Source organism: Cryptomeria japonica, chromosome 1 (assembly GCF_030272615.1).
Source record: "Cryptomeria japonica chromosome 1, Sugi_1.0, whole genome shotgun sequence".
In the NCBI taxonomy this organism is placed as follows: domain Eukaryota; kingdom Viridiplantae; phylum Streptophyta; class Pinopsida; order Cupressales; family Cupressaceae; genus Cryptomeria; species Cryptomeria japonica.
The window spans coordinates 500,501,663-500,520,576 of NC_081405.1; the positions used below are offsets into that span (position 1 = coordinate 500,501,663).

The following is an 18,914-nucleotide window of genomic DNA, read 5'->3' on the forward strand; positions in this document are numbered from 1 at the left end:
GATTGAATTGATTTGATCAATTGATTTGAATTTTCATTGGATTGATTAGAATCACTAAATTAATTGATTTAATTCAACTAACTAGATCAAATGAACAACTAACAATAAAATCAACAATTAACACTTCAACTAACTAATTAATCAATTAATTGATTCAATTAATTAATTCAAGTAACTAATTGATTTAATCAATAATTAACAATTCAACTAACTAATTGATTTAATAATTAAATTTATTAAATCAATAATTCAACTAACTAATATCCAGATTTATCATCTACAATAACATGATCAATTCTATATGTAGGTTGAACTAATTATAAAAATATAATATGGGCTCATAAATACATGTAATAAACAAACAAGTGTCATATACATAAACAAACATGTACAAGTGTCTCATATGTACATACAATCTCATCAAACAAGTGTCAGATACACATAAGTTAAAAAAAAGTACATGCACTCTACATATAATATCATCAAACAATGATCACATGCACATAAACTGCTCGGTGGGCCCTCCGTTGATCCATGTTCTAAATGCTCTTCCTGCATGTTTAGCACACATATATGTATAAGCACATGCAAATATTATCTAACTATAAGCATGAACATTTTACTTCAACATAAGTACATGCAAATTTTACCTAGTCTGATCCACCATATACACATTTTTTATTTATGTAAGGTCTTATTATTTAATTGTTTTTAAATAGTGGATTTCAACTTCAAAATTGTTAACATGTGTGTGTGTGTGTGTACATATGTACATATATATATGTACACATACATATGTACAATATATGTACATATATGTATACATACATATATAGATACATATACATACGTGTGTGTGTGTGTGTGTGAGAGAGAGAGAACAATTTTGAAGTTTGAATCCACTATTTAAAAACAATTCAATAATATGACCTTACAGAACCAAAAAAAAAAACGTGTACCTGACTGTGACCATGTGCAGGAGCAGAAGGAGGTTGCAGATCTCCTAATGTCTCCAATGTAGTAGGACCCTATAAATAATTCAAAATTCAAATTGTGTTAACAATTTTGAAGTTGAAATTCATATTTAAAATCAAATAAATGATATGACCTTACAGAAAAAATAATTTGTACCTCACGAAACTTGAAGGCTCTCCCAATCATGCTAATCTTAGATGAATGGAAGGACACGTCGTCAACATCTAGATCCAGCGATGCATCCTCTAAACCGTGAACGAGCATACTAGTATAGTGACCATGAGCTTGAGCAGGAGGTATAAAAGTCATAGGTGTAGGTCGTGGTGGCTCAGGTGTCGGATCAACTGGTGTAGGTTGAGGAGGAGGTGTGGGATCAACATCAATATGTGGTGGAGGGGTTGTAAGGTGCACTGGAACTCCCTCCTCTCTCCCCATATCACCCTGAGACGCTCTACCACCATAGTCTCTATGTACAAGTTGTCTCACCTGTGTCGGTACATCCTTGAGTGGGATCCCAAGAAGCGAAGAAAGAGTTGAATATGAATCCAATAAGTCGTTGGACAACAATGCACTCATCCATTGCAAAGGATCAACCTTTGTCAACTGTCTAGCGTCAAGTGGAGATGGTATATCCACACAAGCGTAAAGATCAGTGCCACTGTTGGATGTCGCATTTGTAGCCCGTGCAATGGTAGTCTGTGACCGTAAGAGATATCTCCCAACACGATTAGATGTCATCTAGCTAACCTGAGTGGCAATCTCTACAATGCTCGAGTAGATATCTCGCCTGGCATCATCAGCTGCTGCATCGATTGTATGTGATAACTCCAAACATTTTGGTAGAACCAGTAGGTTTGGACCAACTAATGCTCATTTATTAACGAGCGCCGATACATCAGGTCATCTATATTTATCATTGAGCCTCCCTCTGCCTTGTCCAACATTCATTGGTATACTAGTATAATCAACATCTAGGTCCATATGAAACTCTACAAACAATTGTTTGCATAAATAAAGTGGCAACTCATCCTTGTATGGCCACATATGATGAGTTGCCAACCATCTAGGATATATGAATCGGGCAACAATCGGATCAGTGCATCTAGTAACTAAATAGCCCCTAATCTTCTTCTATCTCAGACCCTGATAATCGGGGAACATGGTATGGACCTGTGTGGAAGATACATCCTTGTTCACGGTGTCTCATTTCATTGTGCCAATCACACTACGAGAAAGGGATCTATAGAAAGAATCAATAGACATTTCATCATAAGGACTATATGTCTGAATAGTGTCAATCATACAAACCAACTGATCTCTAATAGTCTATGCCCTTTCCTTATTTGGTTGGGCAGCGGCGACAAGTAATGTGGAATCAAGATGATCTAGTGCATGTTGTAGGGCAAGAATGGTCTCGACAAAAAGTTGAGCCCTGCGCTGACTATCAATGGAGGGTATTGGACCAGACTGTGTAGATGTCTGGTTAGTGCCCTCGGGATGAACACTAGCATCTGATGTATGCTCATCCATGTGGAAAATATATGTATGTGTAATAAAAGCAAATATTAAATTAAAATTAATTATTCAAAACTATTTTAAATAATTCAAACTAATTCTAAAAACTATTTTAAACTAATTCAAAAATATTTGAAAATGATACAATTGTAATTTAAAGTACAATTCGAAGTAATTGAAACATTTGATACAAATTATTTTAAAGAAACATTAAAATTAAATACATGTAGATACACAGACATACACATACACATACACATGCACATACACACGTACACATACACATACACATGCACATGCACATGTACATACACACACATACATATTGTATAGGTACATACATACATACACACATGCACATATAAACACACATACATACACACACACAAATACACCCACATACACACAAATACACCCACATATTGTACACACATACAAGCATACATGTACACACATACATACACTCGTACATGTGTGTGTATGTGTGCGTATGTGTATTGCATGCATGTGTATGTGTATGTGGGTGTATGTGTATGTATGTATGTGTGTGTGTGTGCACAAATGTAGGCATGTGCGTATGTATGTATGCATGTGTGTATACGCATGTATGAACATGTATGTGTGTATGTGTGTACATGTATGTCTATATATTGGTGTATGTATGTATGTATATATATGTGGACCGTATGTGTATGTATGTTTGTGTCTGTGTATATATGTATGTATGTGTGTGTATGTGTATGCATGTGTCTATGTATACACACACAAACACACATACATACATATACGCATATATACATACATGTGTACACACACATACACCCACATACACACACACTCATACACACATACACATACACATGCATGCATACGTACATACAAGTACACACACATACACATACACATGCATGCATACGTACATACAAGTACACACACATACACACATATATACACACATACATACATATACTCATGCATACATATACACATACATATATGCATACACATGGACATACACACACATACACGTGCACATGCATGTACATCTATGTATGCACGTGTGTATGTATGTGCACGTGAGTTTGGGTGTGGGTGTGGGTGTAGGTGTAGGTGTGTGTCTACGTCTTTCTATGAGTACAAGGATTTATTTTTTTATATGTAGTATATTGATTATAATTTTTTATGGTTTATATGTAAGGATAATGAGAAAATGTGTTTTTATTTATTTATTTAATAGGTATATGTGCACTTTTTTTTTAAACATTTTTCTAATGTTTTCATTCTAAATTTTTTCAAAAAACCAATAAACCACAAAATAAAAAAATTATAAAAATAAATATACTAATTTTTTAAATTATAAATACAAAACAAAAACAAAAAAGCAAAAAAAATGAACCTACCTGGAAAACTGGGGGCTAGGAATAAGCTCCTTAGATAGTCCGGTTGAACTCCCAAAGCTCAAGTCAAGGTGCAAATGAGGGGGATTGGCCAAATTTTCAGTTTATAAAGTCAATAGTCTGGTCGGACTCGGTCCAGCCGAACCCCTGCAGCCACAAAGGCGCCAAACAAGGGCCACACAATGCTCGGGTAGTTCGGCCAAACTACCCCTTGTTGGCCCAAAGTATGACACAGGTGCATGCTTTGGCCCACACAACTTCAAATTCATTTTTCACAAACCTTGAATAAACATCTAGTGAAGATGAAGAATATGAATCATTTAACCCAACTATGGGCCATACATATTCATTTATAACAAACCTCACATCTACACATAAAGAGGTGGAAGAGACTTATAAATTATATTTGATATATTAAACAAGGGAAAGGGCCCCAACTCTTACAAAACATAGGAACAAATCATCAAAATAAACAAACTACATACCAAGGGCTAGCCATTAGATTAGGTAGAACTACAAACTAATAGAGAATGACAAATGCAACATAAAAGAACACAACAAAGGACTAATACAAATAATTCATGTCCTTAGTTAAGGAGTCAAGATTCGCATCCCATGTGGTGGCTCCCACATATAACTTCTTAATTTTCTCCTTGGAAGTCCTCTTTTGTTTCTTGTTCCTATCAATTCAGCTTGGACTAGAAAGTCACCACCCCCTACAACAACCTTCCTCATGATCCTATCTATAATTTTAATAATTTGGTTCACAGTAATCACCATTCTAATCAATATATGTTGGTAGATCTATAGAGTCCCATACATATTGTCCTATTGTTTCTTGCAACATGGACAATCAACATGGTTTTCCTAAATTTTCTTAAGATTCTCCACTCTAGAATGTGAATCTTCAATCTTAGCATAATAGGTATGTGTGGGTCATCCTTGGAAATAGTATTGTTATCCTTATCACTTATCTCCTTATCCTCCTTAGAATTACTATTATTATCAAGAGTAGTCTCATCCTCTTCCTCACCTCCATCACCATTGATAAAGTAATCATCCAAAACAACATTGGGAGAGACCACATTAGAAGGGGAAAGGGATAGGAAATCATCCATATCAATATGTAAAGAATGAGAATTATAGGAATCATTAGAATGATCATTAATACCAAATTCAAACAAGGAATTCATCTTCTTATCATTATCTTTCTTTATATTCTTATGTTCAATTAAATTTTTCATCAAATTTTTTTTTTTGGATTGTCTCTTTTCTAAAGAAACAACTTTCTCCTCTCTCATGGCCTCATCATTAGAGATAGAAGTAGAAGTATCTATAGAAAAAAAAATATAACCCTTAGAAGAAACCTTCTTATTATGGACTTTCATACTCACATGGAGGAGAGAAACCTTCTCTTTACCCTTATTTATAAGGGATAATAGAATGTCTTCAAATCCAAAAGCTTGTGTCTTTTTTCTTTTTATTCCTTCCACAACCAAATGAGTCTTCTTTCTTTTATAGGAGGGAGTAGATGGGGATATTACAAGTTTTTTATCCCCCGAGACAACCAAAGTAAGAAGGGTTAGAAGGCCCCTCTATGAAGGGAAAAAAAAAATTTCCCTAATCAACCAAATTAGGGTTTGTGTATATATTGATAGACTCAATAGGGGTATTGGATCCCAAATTTATAACAAGAGATAAATTGAGATTGAACTTATAAAGTGAAAAGATAGTGCCCTGGTGTAGATGAGGGTAGGCTCTCTCTTTAATGCACTTCTTCAAGAATGACAATAGGAAATGGGCAAAACTAACATTACCATAACCACGGAGAGTCCCAAATCTACCTTCCAAAGTGAAATACTTAGTAAGATGAAAGCTTACAATAGTCATGGCATTGGCAACTTCCCAATTATGAAGGTAGTTGAGCGGGATAAGTAATCCACTAAAGAACGTATAATGATAGTCATTTATCACATGTAGACAAGTTTTAATGCTCCAAAAGTAGACAACAATAATATAATGAGGACATTTGCTTGAAAATACAGTGGAGGCTTATGTAGAGTTGAAAATTTTTGGGTTTTGTTGTAAAAATATTTGCTAAATTTGTGAAAACCAGGAACACTGGTAGAGCTACAAATTACATAATTGCATAAAATGAGAAGAAGTAAAAAATTGTGAATAACTGCTTGATTGACTTAGGAATGAGTACAATATATAAAGCAAGAGAAGAGCCATCTAGAATAGCAACAACCAACTAGAAAATAAGCTTTCAGCTTTATGCAAGATTAGAAAAATCCCTGGAAGATTGCACAACTAAGCAATCATAATCCTATCTCTTAACAACTAGCAAACTTATGTAAAGGAATATTCTAAGTATAATATTTTTATAGAGCTTCAAATTTTCCACATCTTTATCATGTAGTGCTCGTAAAGCACGTACAATTTGTAAAGAATCAACATAAGAAGAAAGCAAGAAGCGTACAAAAATTAGGGGAGAAACATGCATGTATCTAGAAACAAACGTTTACATCTGCCTCCATGGTGGTGATACTCTTCACAAAAATCTACGTGCAAATAAAGAAAAGAACTCGCTTGCAAAAGATAATTTGAAATAAAAAGCAAATCACACCAATATACAAACGAATTTGCACTCATACTAGACTAAGCTCTAATACCATGTAAAAATGTTTGCTAAACTTATGAAAACCAGGAACATTGGTAGCGCTACAAATTACATATTTGCATAAATTGAGAAGAAATAAAAAAAATTGTGAATAATTGTTTGATTGACTTAGAAATGAGAATAGGTACAATATATAAAGAGTCATCTAGAATAGCAACATTCAACTTGAAAGTTTATAAAGAGTCATCTAGAATAGCAACATTCAACTAGAAAATAAACTTTCAACTTTATGCAAGATTGAAAAAATCCATGCACAACTAAACAATCATAATCGTGTCTCTTCACAACTAACACACTTATCTAAGAAATATTTTAGATAGAATATTCTACACTAACCTTTGTAACCTTTGTAGCAATCTTTTAGGACTTCATAAGTTTATACCGTTCGGCTAGGCATATGTGTGGCATAGGCTATTGATATGGCAGTAGCATCATCGGTCATAGTAGCTATCCGCATCAAGCAAAGAATATGTTATGCAATTTTCAATTTTAAGAGTAATTAGAGATTAGGCATGGTGTTTGTGCTGTATTTTTTTGCGTTCATTCACTAGTGCTTCAATGTATGTTTCTTCCACTTAGTGGGAAGTGGTGCAGATGACAAATGGAGGTTGTTTGGAGTGTTTCTCTTCAGCTCTGAACCACTTCTCCCAGTTGTAGCATCATGGATAAAAACTATTCAAGACAACAATCTAGTGCTGTTTGGAAGATCCAAATAAAATAAACGATATCTACGATTTGCCAGCAAAGAAAAGAATACATCAAAGAGGACAGCTCTGTTGCCAGAAACGGGACGGCACCCTGCCGTTTCCCGTTTCAACGGAGGAAACCGGTTTCAACGCCGGAGAAACAGGTTTCTTGGTGGTGCCAGCATATGAATTTTATTTTTTTTAACTTTTTTTAAATAGATTTTTGAACTTTCTGTTTTAATATTCACTACACGTTTCTCTACAGCACATATTTTTTAACTTTCTAATATTCGTCGAAGTGGAGATTTGGGAGTTTGATTTTTCCAATTTTTTTCTAAAATTAACAAAGGAGATTATAAAGAAGATTTCCTTGCATATTATTTTAGTTTAGAAATATACTATATTATTTTTCTTTTTCTAAATCAGGTTAGAAAGAAATTTCCAGATTTACTTTTTTTTTTAAACTACCCCAAAATTTGTTCAATTTCAAATTTTTGATGATATATTTTGATATTTTAATTATGTAATTGCAAACATTATGATATATGTATTTTTGTTTTCTAACTAAAATTCATTTTAAATTATGTAGAAGTGATCTATAATATTCTTATCCTTATTTTGATTATGTTTTGTATTTTACTTACAAATATATATATATATATACACGTTTCTTATACACAACCTTAAAATATTATGTTTCTGTCACGTTGCCGTTGCCCTCTCGTTTCTCGTTTCTCCTTTCTTGTTTCTGGCAACATAGGAGGACAGCAGATCATTTTTGAGAAAAGCATGCCCCCAAAATACTCAAACTATCATCTAGCGGCGAAAGGAAGGAGTGAATTGAATGAAGCAGGGGTGGGACTATTTCGTGAGAGGATAGATTAATTCCAATAAAGGCAGAAATCCAAGAGGCAGCAGAAATGGGAATCGAATTGGGAGAAAGCCATGAAAAATAGCCAAATTTTGAGAATGCTCACAACGGAAATCTGAAAGAGGTTTTTGTTTATGCAAGTATAATGATGAAAATACCTCCCTGTTTTCGTACAACAATAATCATTGGAGAGGTATAAGGAATTTGAAGGCAACCAAAAATGTCATTTTGAAGGATCTCCTCTTTTACGTGGGCTACAATGAGTGAGTATTGGTTTATTCTTTTTCTGGAAGTTAAAAATAAAAGAAGACTATCTGCTATTGTCTATGGCGTTATACAGTTTCTAGAGGTAGACAAGTTGAACGACCAAGCTATGGACATTTATGGGAAAGGTGACCACGAGAGAGCTTTGTTGAATATTGTCCTGTACAGTGTAGCTTTGTTAGCAAATTGGAAAGAAATTGGAGTGCCCATTATTATAAATCAGTGTGATTTTTCTCCACATTAATCATAGGCTTTTTTATATAACATTAGTAGTAAACAATCATAGAACCAATATTTGCAAATGATTGTGTTGGTGAACTATTTTAGAAACTGTTTGTGAATATGCTGGCAGCTTGGTGTGTTGGTTATCTTGAGGGAATTTACCAAAGCTGTAAGTATTAGGTGGTCCTTAATTGGAACCCCTTCCTTGACTGCGTTTGTTTGGTGTCAGAGCTAGTTTACCAACTTCGGGAAAATGGAAGAACGTGAAAGAGAGAAGCCACTGGAAGTGGAAAAGAAAGAACTTGCAAGAGTCAGCGAACAAGTAAATGATGGCAATTTGTTCTCCATTACAGTAAGTAGGTAAAGGACAAAGAGAGCGAAAAAAGAATTTAATTCTCCACCAATAAAAGGTGGCTAGATGGAAAGAAAGTGAGAGGTTAAGTATGGAATAAGACATGTTCCAACAAGAGAGTTGGGTAGAAGGTGTTTTATGCAATAAAGAGTTCTCCGGCAAGTGAGTTGGGTAGTGAATTGAAGGTCGAAAATAGAGGCTAGCTTGTCTCTTCTATTGAGAAAACAATGGGTAGAGGTAGAGGATATACTGAGTTGTTCTTCTTGTATAGGTAGGCAAATAAAAGGAACACGAAAAGACCAAGAGTTTTGTAGAGAGGAAGATATCTTCCATAGGTGATAATGGGATAGGTGTGCGAAAAGTAAGCAAGAGATGTATGAGAAGCATACAACCCAAGTGGCTAAGTTGAAAGCTGCATTAAGGGTAAGAATCCCACCTGTGCTAGAGATTGAAGAATTGAAGAAATTGTTAGGGGCTTTGCAAGTCACTATATATACTCTAGACAGAGATATTGTTACTAAGGGAGCTAGCAGAAGAAGAAGATTTGTCATTAGAGGAAGACGAAGATGTAGTGATAGCAGACCTAAAGGAAAGGGAATGTTTAGATGACTATAATGAAGAAGATAAAGGTTTGGGGCAGCCTCTTAAGCAAGAAATGACTACGAGTAGTTATGAGGTGCCTTAAATTCAAAAGAGTTCTCCCAAGGAAAGACAATGAAGAGGATGAAGTAGACAGAAGATAAGAGGATATTTCCTTAAACAAGAAAGAAGAAGAGGAGATTATGAAAGACGGATTTGAAGTTTTAATGGTGGCCTATGTGGGCCCCATATATGACAAATAATTAAATTTAAGGTGAAGAGAGTTTCCTATTGGAATAGTAGACAGAAAATAGAGAGGCTATCGGAGGAAGCATTTAAGAAAGAGGAAGCAATGAGAAAAGAGAGTATTAATGCTGATTAAGATGACTCAGAAGAGTTTGTATGTGCCTTTGGAGAAGATGACATGGTTGTGAAAAAGTTAAGAGAAAGAACATTGAAAGTCCAAGTATAGCAGTGGTGTTTGACCAAATTGAAGAAACCATCCAGAATGAGTTGGATGAGCTTTTCGACGAAATCATGAAAACTGAAATACGCTGAGGAGATATCATTTCAACAAAAAAAGAATTATTTGATGTTGCAATGAAAGTAGCAGCAAAGGAGGACATGAAGGTTCTTCTAAGTTTAGTAATGGAAGTAATTGGAAGTCATTTGGAAGTCCAGAGGTATGATGAGACCATTGGCATGCAGGATGCGAAAGAGGACAAATATGTTCAATTTGAATGGGCAGATATAGATCTGAAATTTACCTCAAGAAAATGGTGAGAGAGGAGGATTGTCATAACTAAAAGGACGGACAGCTAGTGGGTTGTTAAACACAAAGGAAAGAGCATATGACTAAGAGGTGAGTTGGAATGGAAGAAAACAAAATTGGCCACAAATCAAGAAGTACTTGACAAAGTGGAAATAAACACTTTGGCCATGATGCCACAAGAGTGGTTCTACCGCTTATCCTATTTTTGTGAGCACTCAGCTCATGAAATTCCTTCCTGAGGCATATGATGCAGAAGCATCCTTGGTCACAAAAGCTATTTGTATCAAGCAAAATAACATATCATGTAATTTCCAATTTTAGGTTGATTGGAGGTTAGGTGTGGTGTTTGTGCTCAGTTTTTTGTGTTCATCCACTGGTGCTTTAATGCATGTATCTTCAGCTTATTGTTTGAGTGGTGTAGCTGACAAATGGAGGTTATTTGGTGTTTCCCTCAAACTTTTGACCACCTCTATTAGCTGTAGCATCATGGTTAAAACTTAAAAGTACTTATAATCAATCCAGTGTTGTTTGGAGGATCAAAAGAGGATAAATGACACCTATAAACTGCCAGCAAAGAAAAGAATAAATCAAAGAGGACAGAATACCATTTTTGAGGAAAGCATGCCCCAAAATCATTCAAACAATCATCCAGAGTTGAAAATAAGGAGTGCATTGAATTAAACAGGGATGAGACTTTTTCATGAGGAGATTGATTATTTCAATAAAGCTAGAAACCCAGGATATAGTAGAGAAGGTAATTGGGTTGGCGAGAGTGCCATGAAAAAATAAAATGGGCAAGTTTAGAAAATGCTCAGAAAGGAAATTTGAAAGAGGTTTTTGTTCATCTAAGTGTGCCAATGAAAAAACCTCTCTGTTTTTGTACAACAGTAATCATTTCAAAGGTATAAGCATCTGAAGGGTGCCAAAAACATCATTTTGAAGGATATCCTCTTTCATGTGGGCTAGAATGAGTGCGTATTGGCTTATTCATTTAAGGCTTTGATGTGCTTTGAAATAACTGGGCCGGAGTTTTCTTTATCTGGGAGTTTTAAAAAAAAGGCTCCCTGTTATTGTCTAGGAGTTATGCTGTTCCTAGAGGCAGAGGAATTTTGTAACCAGACTCTAAAGATTGATTGAAAGGTAACCACAAAAGAGACTTGCTGAATATTGTTCTGGGCAGTGCCGCTCTATTACTAACAATAGAAGTAAACAATCATGGCATTAATAGTTGTAAACAATATAAGTTAGTTTAGGTCCAAGTTCCAAGATACCTTAAAAAAAATTTGCATGTCACATTTTCACTCTACATTTCATAGCTCTAAAACTTGTAGTTCACCTTAGACATTGAAGAACTAGTAAATGCAGCCATTGGTCTTGTTAAAAGAACCATAGACCCAGTTCTTGCTAAAATTTGAGTTGTTATCTACATATCTACTTGTAAGTTTGTAAATGTTAATTGTAAAATCGAATATTTTGCTTTCTTGTTTCTATCCATGTTTCTTAACAGCGTTCTATTCCCCAGATACAGGTCCTATATTTATTTGATATGGAAGCAAAACATTTGATTTCAGATAAGGGGCTGGAGTTGTTATCTACATAAATGATACCAACTTTTAAGAACTTCCTGTATCCTGTATATCACTTATTCTGCTCTCCAGGCAATGCAGTTGCGAACCATCTAGAGAAGCCTTTCAACCTTCGTGTCCATACAGCAATCCTCACGAACGGGAGATAATACATATTTCTGGGTTTCCTCATTCAGTATGGGCAGTGCATGGGTATCCTTCTAAGATGGGAGAATAGATTCGAGATGGGAAAACATGGGAGCTAGATGTGGAAGCACTCTCTAACAAATAGATTGTATTTCCATCAAGTAAGTCATTCATGTCCTGCTTTTCTCATATACTTTTTAAATATGTAAGCATCAATCACTGACAAATACAATTACTTGTTTTTCTATTTTTGTTAGATGTGTCAAGCAATGCATGATCCAAAGGACTGTACTGCATGATACAAACACCCTTAGGCTTAGATGTCTTCTTAAAGATGTCTACTCTGTAAAATTTGCCTAAGACATGCACATGGCAAATGGCATCTGGAATCATATGCTAGTTAAGTCGTTGAATAATAATGCAACTCACCAAGGAACCAATACATTGTTGAACTTTGCTTGTTACTTTTATTCTCGCTACTGGAATAATCTGTCACATTCTTTGTTTTGAGAAACACTGAATAAATTCCAATCTTCAGAATTCATTATTCCTTTCTCCTTGCTCTAAATGATCTTTATTCTATAAATGAGAATTATTTTCATTGCTCTCGATCTTATTGCCTATCTGCTTAATCTGTTTTAGTTGTGTGCATGTATCATTTACCTTGATGTTCGACATTGGCATGTGACGTCCCTTCCAAAAATCATCCCTGATGGTGTTATCCTAAATGCAATTATGTCTTATGTTACAGGAAGAGTAATCTGAACGAAAATGCAATTTAACATCACCGCATTCGGAGGATGATTTTAGAATTTACATCATAATCAAGGAAGGAAACATGTAGTATTATAAGTACGAGATATTTTCTACAGCAAGTCAAATTATGATATTGCTGTCAAAATTTAACTATGTAGTTGACCCATTTTTCATGAGTAGTGGTTCACAAGTGATTTAACATCACTGCATTTGGATGATGATTTTAGAATCTACACCATAATCAAGGCAGGAAACTTGTAGTATTGATAAGTAGGACATATTTTCCACAGCAAATCAAATTATGATATTGCTATCAGGATTTAACTATGTAGTTTAGAGTCAAACTCATTGACCCATATTTCATGACTAGTGGTTCACAAGAACCATCTCTCATGAGAATGAATGGTATACTTAGCACTCATTGCATCTAGGTGATGCTCATAGAGATGAAGCATTAAGCCTTCCTGGGAGGTCACCCATCTCAATACCATTTCAACTCAAGCATACTTTCCCAAGATTAAACCCACTTAGCTTGCTACAACACTTGCTGACGGTTTTGCAAATGGGGTAGGAAGCTAAGTGGACTTAATCTTGGGGGAAAATCCATGGTTAAGTGTGCTTGAGTTAGAGTAGTACTTAAATGGGTGAGTGAGCATCACCTAGATGCAATGAGTGCTAAGTGTTGTTGTGACCTTTTCACACATTGCCCCATTGCAAATCGGGACCCCTTCTTTTTAGGCCCTTCCGGTCTTTTGGCTTTGTTTTTGGGGTCTTTTTGCAGCAGTCTCGTTAGTCTCTCTGCTTTGCAAGTGTTTGAGGGCCATATTGGTCAAGTTTGCCTTTCGTTTGAGCAAATTCGGCTAAGTCTAGGGCCTGTTTTGTCTTGTTTTTGGGTTTATGCCTTTTGTCCTAGATTTTAGGGGTTTCTGTTAGGGTTTTGAAGAAACTGAACATACAATTGGAATCAGGAACCTTCAAGGAACCTCCCAGTAAAATTTGAGCCCAAACGGAGCAACTTTCTATTTTTAGAAAGTCCCTATTTTTTAGGGATTTTTCCGGGTCCCGGAATGTCGTCATTTTGCCAAAAATCAAACTTACTATTTTTAGTAAGTTTCTATTTATAGTAAGTCATTCATGCACCCTATCTAGGGGTCTAACACTAACATTTTGAAGGTTTCTATTTTTGGAAAGTCAGTATTGGCAGGGTCAGTCAGATAAGGCGACAAGGATTAGACGTTCGCAGACATTTCTAATTCCGGTAAGTTAGACAACAGACAGAGAAAGCCAGAAATTGGTCAAGTGCCGGAAACCTATGCCTAAAATGGAAAGCTCAAAAATTCACCAAGGTTCAGGAAGTCATTCCAAAACTGCAAAGCGGGAAAATTTTCATGAATCCATGGCATAGTGAAAATTCTACCCAAGGATGCAGTTGGGCACCAAAATGGGTCAAGCAAGGATAGATGGACAAATTCCATGAATCCATGGCATAGTGAAAATTCCGCCCAAGGATGCAGTTGGGCACCAAAATGGGTCAGGCAAGGATAGATGGACAAATTCCATGAATCCATGGCATGGTGAAAATTCCGCCCAAGGATGCAATTGGGCGCCAAAATGGGTCAGGCAAGGATAGATGGACAAATTCCATGAATCCATGACATAGTGAAAATTCCGCCCAAGGATGCAATTGGGCACCAAAGTGGCATGCCCAAGGAGAGAAGGACAATTCCATGAATCCTTCCTCCAGTGAAAATTCCGCCCAAGGGAGTGATTGGGCGCCAAAATGGGCATTCCATGGAAGGTGTAAAAAAGTGAAAATTCCAAGGCACGGTGAATTCAACGCCCAAGCTAAAAAGTTGAAATTTTGCCTAAGGCATGGAATCCAAGGGGTCAAGGAGGAATAGAAAGTAAAATTCCCCTCGGGCAAATTTTTGAATTTGCTATTTTTAGACACTGAATCTCGCTGGAATGAGGGAATTGTTATAGATTCGGAATCGTGACAGAATTCTCCATCCAATGAACCTGGCTCCTAAATTTTAGGAGGATCCCTAAAAAAAGGGATGTTGAAAAGAAGACATGGACAATTCACAAAACAATGAATTCCTTCCTTAGGAGGAATTTCTGCCCCAGCCTTGTGGAGGGTGCTAGAATGAAGAGTGCATGGAGAAACAGGCAAATTGCAAGAGTCCTTGACCAAGGCATTTTAGCGCCCAAGCGAGAGGAGCGCCAGATAGAGGGATGCAAGGAATCCATGGAATTGAAAGAATTCCCCACCAAGTGTAAAATGCCTCCCAGGAACACAGGAGTACGTTAAAATGATCTTCTCATGGACAGTGCACAAAGAGATGAATTCCTTCATTCGGGAAGAATTGCACCCAAGAAGAAGAAATTCCAGGAAAGGTGAAAAATTGACTAAGTGTTTGAAATTTCTTCCTTCAAAACATAGTTCTTAGAAATCATGAAAATTGGTTAAGGTATGAAGAATTTCCTTCCTCAGGGTAAGGAACAAATTTCTTTCCAAAGGAGAATTCCTCCACAACAAGAAATCACATCCAAGGATGAATTGAAGATAAAATTTCTAAGACAAGGAAGGAATCAAGGATGAACTAAACAAGAAATTTCCCCCCACAGGGAAAAATTTTAAAAATCCATTCGCGAGCATCAAATTACATCTAAATTTCAAAAAATTTACAGATTTGGATTCGTAGGAGAATTCTCTTCCTCCTGGACTTGAAACCCTAATTTCTGCAATATTCCTAAAAAATAGGAGATGTTGAAAAATCATTGAAAATCTTTTCCAGAGCAAGGCAAGTTCAAAAACTTCAAGAAAATACTTCCAGAGTCAAAGATTCTCCCTCTTGAAGTTTTTCTCTCTTCAGGGTTTTTTCCACCGAGTGGCAGTCGAGTCAACAGACGCTGAATTAATGAAGCATCTCTTTGCATGCAGCCATCACATTTATGGCATTATGGCAGATTCCTTCTGCATGCAACCGTCACGTTCAGGAGATGATGGTGCATTTATGGCATCATGGGCAATTTTTGCATGAGGGTACATTCATTGCATAGTGGGCAGTTTTTGAATGTAATGGTTAATTAATGCTTTATGGGTGCCATTTCTGGTAGGATTGTAATTAATTGTATATGGGCATGATGGGTTATTAATTACCGATTCCCACCTTGTTGCACCTTGAGTGGGAATCTTCTAGGGTGAACCCTAATTAGGGTTTGCATGGCCTGAGGCCTATATAAAGGGGTGACCCCCTCATTTGTAAAAAGGAGAGATTATTGTCTGAGATTGTTGCATTGAGATTGTGAAGTAGCCAACTTAATGCATTGTTCAATTTGAAGGTGTATTCTTGTTCTACTTTGGCAATCTACATGGTCTTGCTCTCTTCAATTAGGTTAGATTTGCTTATATGTTGTTAGAAGAACTAGATATGATAGGAGAACTTGTTGCAAAATCTGAGCTCATACTTTTGGTGTGCAGCTGATTGTTGTACGCCGTGCAAAGTTAGCCTGAGTCTATTGATGTGTATGTGTTTAACTTCGGTTATCAGTAGAGATTGTTCAATCCGATGGTCTGTATTGATGATCTAAAAATCCTCGACGCACCCTTTGAAGATTGCACCGCCTTCGTGTAGTTGTGCTTAGCTGGCGAAACGAAGAGTGGTTTGATTTTGCATAAGCAATCCTGTCTCCTATTCTTAGGATTAAATTAGCCTTAGCGTTAGTTTTCCTCTACCCTATTCCTATTTACTTTCTGCATAATTGAAAATCCAAAAGATCCAAAATTAGAGCTTTCATTGCAAATCATCCGTGCAGAAATCTTTGAGCTTGCATGAGTCTTCTCCAATTGAACACACGTAAGGCCCCTTGGGTTATCAGCAAACCCATCAAACATCTGAGTCACGTCCACGCACTAAAGGAACCTTGGGATTAACCGTTTGAACTTTAAGCAATCCTAGCATACGGACTAATCTTGGTCAAGAGAGGATAAGGTGACCGTTGGTGACTTTATTTTGTGTTCGACGTAGTCATAAAAAACACGTCAACAAATGTACCATTCATTCTCATGAGAAATGGATTCTTGTGAACCACTACTCATGAAACATGGGTCAATGAATTTGACTTGAAAACTGCACAATTGAGTATTAATAACAATATTATAACTTATAATATTATTTTGAATGTGAGCAAATTTAAATGATGAACCCATAACTATGTGTGAATCAAATGTTGATCAAATTTTCGATTATAAAAATAAATTTAGAAGCTTCATATTCTAGGTCTGACTGATAAATCCTAGGGTGGATGCCCTACTGCAGGATCCAGGGACAACACCAGCACAGAGATTGTGGAAATCAGTTGATGTTAGAACAGAAGTCTATGCGAGTGACAAAGATAAGATAGCAGAGTGGATTCTTAGTGACGTGGATGTTCTTATCCCAGTTTCAGACATCTCAGATTCTTAAAGGCCAGCCAACAACAAATCTAATAAACGGGCCAAATAATTCCTTTATTGATTTTGCAGTTCAGTCTACAGTTTTTATGTCTTTCCCTGTCCTGCCAGAAAGTACATACCTTCATTTTGGACGAGAGGCATCTAATTTCTTCTAATTCTTTAGTCAATCATCATATAGAATTAAAAATTATCATTTCTCTATATCTATTTGTCTATTGATTGTTGCTGTAAACAGTAAGGATGATTTTATTCTTTCTAATTTTAAAATAAAAATTCAACTCTGTCAATATTATTTGGTTGTTTTTTCAATCCTATTAATAAATCTTATAAATGCACATCTCTTGAGCTGGCAGTAAAGTAGATATTCAATTCTAGTAATAATATTTGATATTTTTTCAACTCCATTAATAATCCTTAAAAATGCATGCCCCTAAAATTGGCAATAACAATTAAATCAAACACTTAAATCAATCCAGTTCAAAAATTTCCAATAGATTATGCAGGCCAAATTTTGTTGTTAAACGATGGTAAAGTCAGCTCATTAGATATTTCTTGAGCTGATAGTAACAATTAAATCAAACTTTTATTACAATCTATTCTAGAGGCATGTAACTGTAATGAAGAATTAAATTCCCATATTTTCGTGTAAAAAATGTAAAATTCTTTTCTCCCGCTCAAGAATGTAGTAATTCCAAAACCTCGATATCCTTAGTAATTCTAAAATGCCGATGATTTTAGACCTAATATTCGTTTACTGTGAATATATTGAAACTGTAGCTGTAGGGAGACTGGCCTTTGTTTGACAGATTTTTTTAAAATTTCTGCTTTGGTAGGCTTTCGTAATATATTTACTGCAAACTCTACCGATAATTTCTCATCGGCATTGTTGACAGCACAACACAACACGATTCGTGCACATTCTTGAGGTATGTCACTTCGTATGTTCTCAGCGACTTTTTATTTTGGGAATCTATCCGCGACCGAATCACTTATTTTTGTGTTTTATTTTCATTCTAAAACAATCATGTTGTTATCTGTTGAATGAAGGCATTCAAAATGTGATTTTATTTATGGCTGTTCTCATAAATGATAATAGAGCAATACCTAGTGTTAGATCCATATTGCATGAGCACGAAACTGCCGAAGTTCAGAGGCACAGCTTTTCTGATTTGTCCGATCGTAGGCTTGAATCCTCTCGAACCTTTCAACAGGTCGCGGTTTCGAATCCCACAAATTCTGAAATAATAAAATGAAAACTAATTGGAAATAAATAGGCACGCAAACTGCCACTACTCTTCTGATTCTTCTCCGACTGGAACAAAGCGGACTGCAATAGCGAAGCAGGGCATGCCAAAGCCAACGTTGCCGAGGAGAAGATAACAAGGCCAAATTGAACCCTAGTTGTTTACTTTGTGTTTTTTTTCTAATGTCAAATAGTTGTTTTATCTAAGTTGAAAATTATTGATGGAGTTTTAAAAAAATGTGTAATAAGAAAAACATGTGTAATCTGAAAATTATTTTTATAATAAAAAAATAAATTAACTATAGGTTTGTAGTTTTGAAAATATTTGTGCTTGTATCTAGTGGACTGATTTAAGGTACATGATATGGGTTGATTTTCTCAACTCTTGCATAATTATGTATACAATATAATTGTTTACCCACAATTTT

At 35.7% G+C, this 18,914-nt stretch overlaps 1 protein-coding gene across 2 annotated transcripts; it reads right to left on the bottom strand.

The window, feature by feature from the left end:
• Positions 1-340: 340 nt before the first annotated feature.
• Positions 341-18,657, bottom strand: LOC131073526 (uncharacterized). Of its 2 annotated transcripts, none has more exons than XR_009112896.2 (3): positions 18,348-18,657; positions 960-1,028; positions 341-552 (listed from the first exon to the last, which is right to left on the bottom strand). XR_009112896.2 is itself a non-coding variant. In XM_058009972.2 (3 exons), the coding sequence occupies exons 1-3, from the start codon at positions 1,711-1,713 to the stop codon at positions 421-423; spliced, it is 783 nt and encodes a 260-aa protein (XP_057865955.2). In that variant the 5' UTR covers positions 1,714-2,602; the 3' UTR covers positions 341-420. The 2 variants fall into 2 exon arrangements, 1 of the variants encoding a protein (XP_057865955.2); XM_058009972.2 differs by lacking the exon at positions 18,348-18,657 and adding an exon at positions 1,132-2,602.
• Between the last annotated feature and the right edge of the window lie 257 nt (positions 18,658-18,914).

What these genes read in the sequence shown, in the direction of transcription:
- LOC131073526 (XM_058009972.2), bottom strand. Translation starts at nt 1,713, where the DNA reads ATGACATCTAATCGTGTTGGGAGATATCTCTTACGGTCACAGACTACC. An exon ending in GAGCCTTCAAGTTTCGTGAG is followed by an intron (nt 1,029 to 1,131) that starts GTACAAATTATT and finishes AATTATTTATAG; the next exon opens with GGTCCTACTACATTGGAGAC. An exon ending in CTGCACATGGTCACAGTCAG is followed by an intron (nt 553 to 959) that starts GTACACGTTTTT and finishes CTAAACATGCAG; the next exon opens with GAAGAGCATTTAGAACATGG.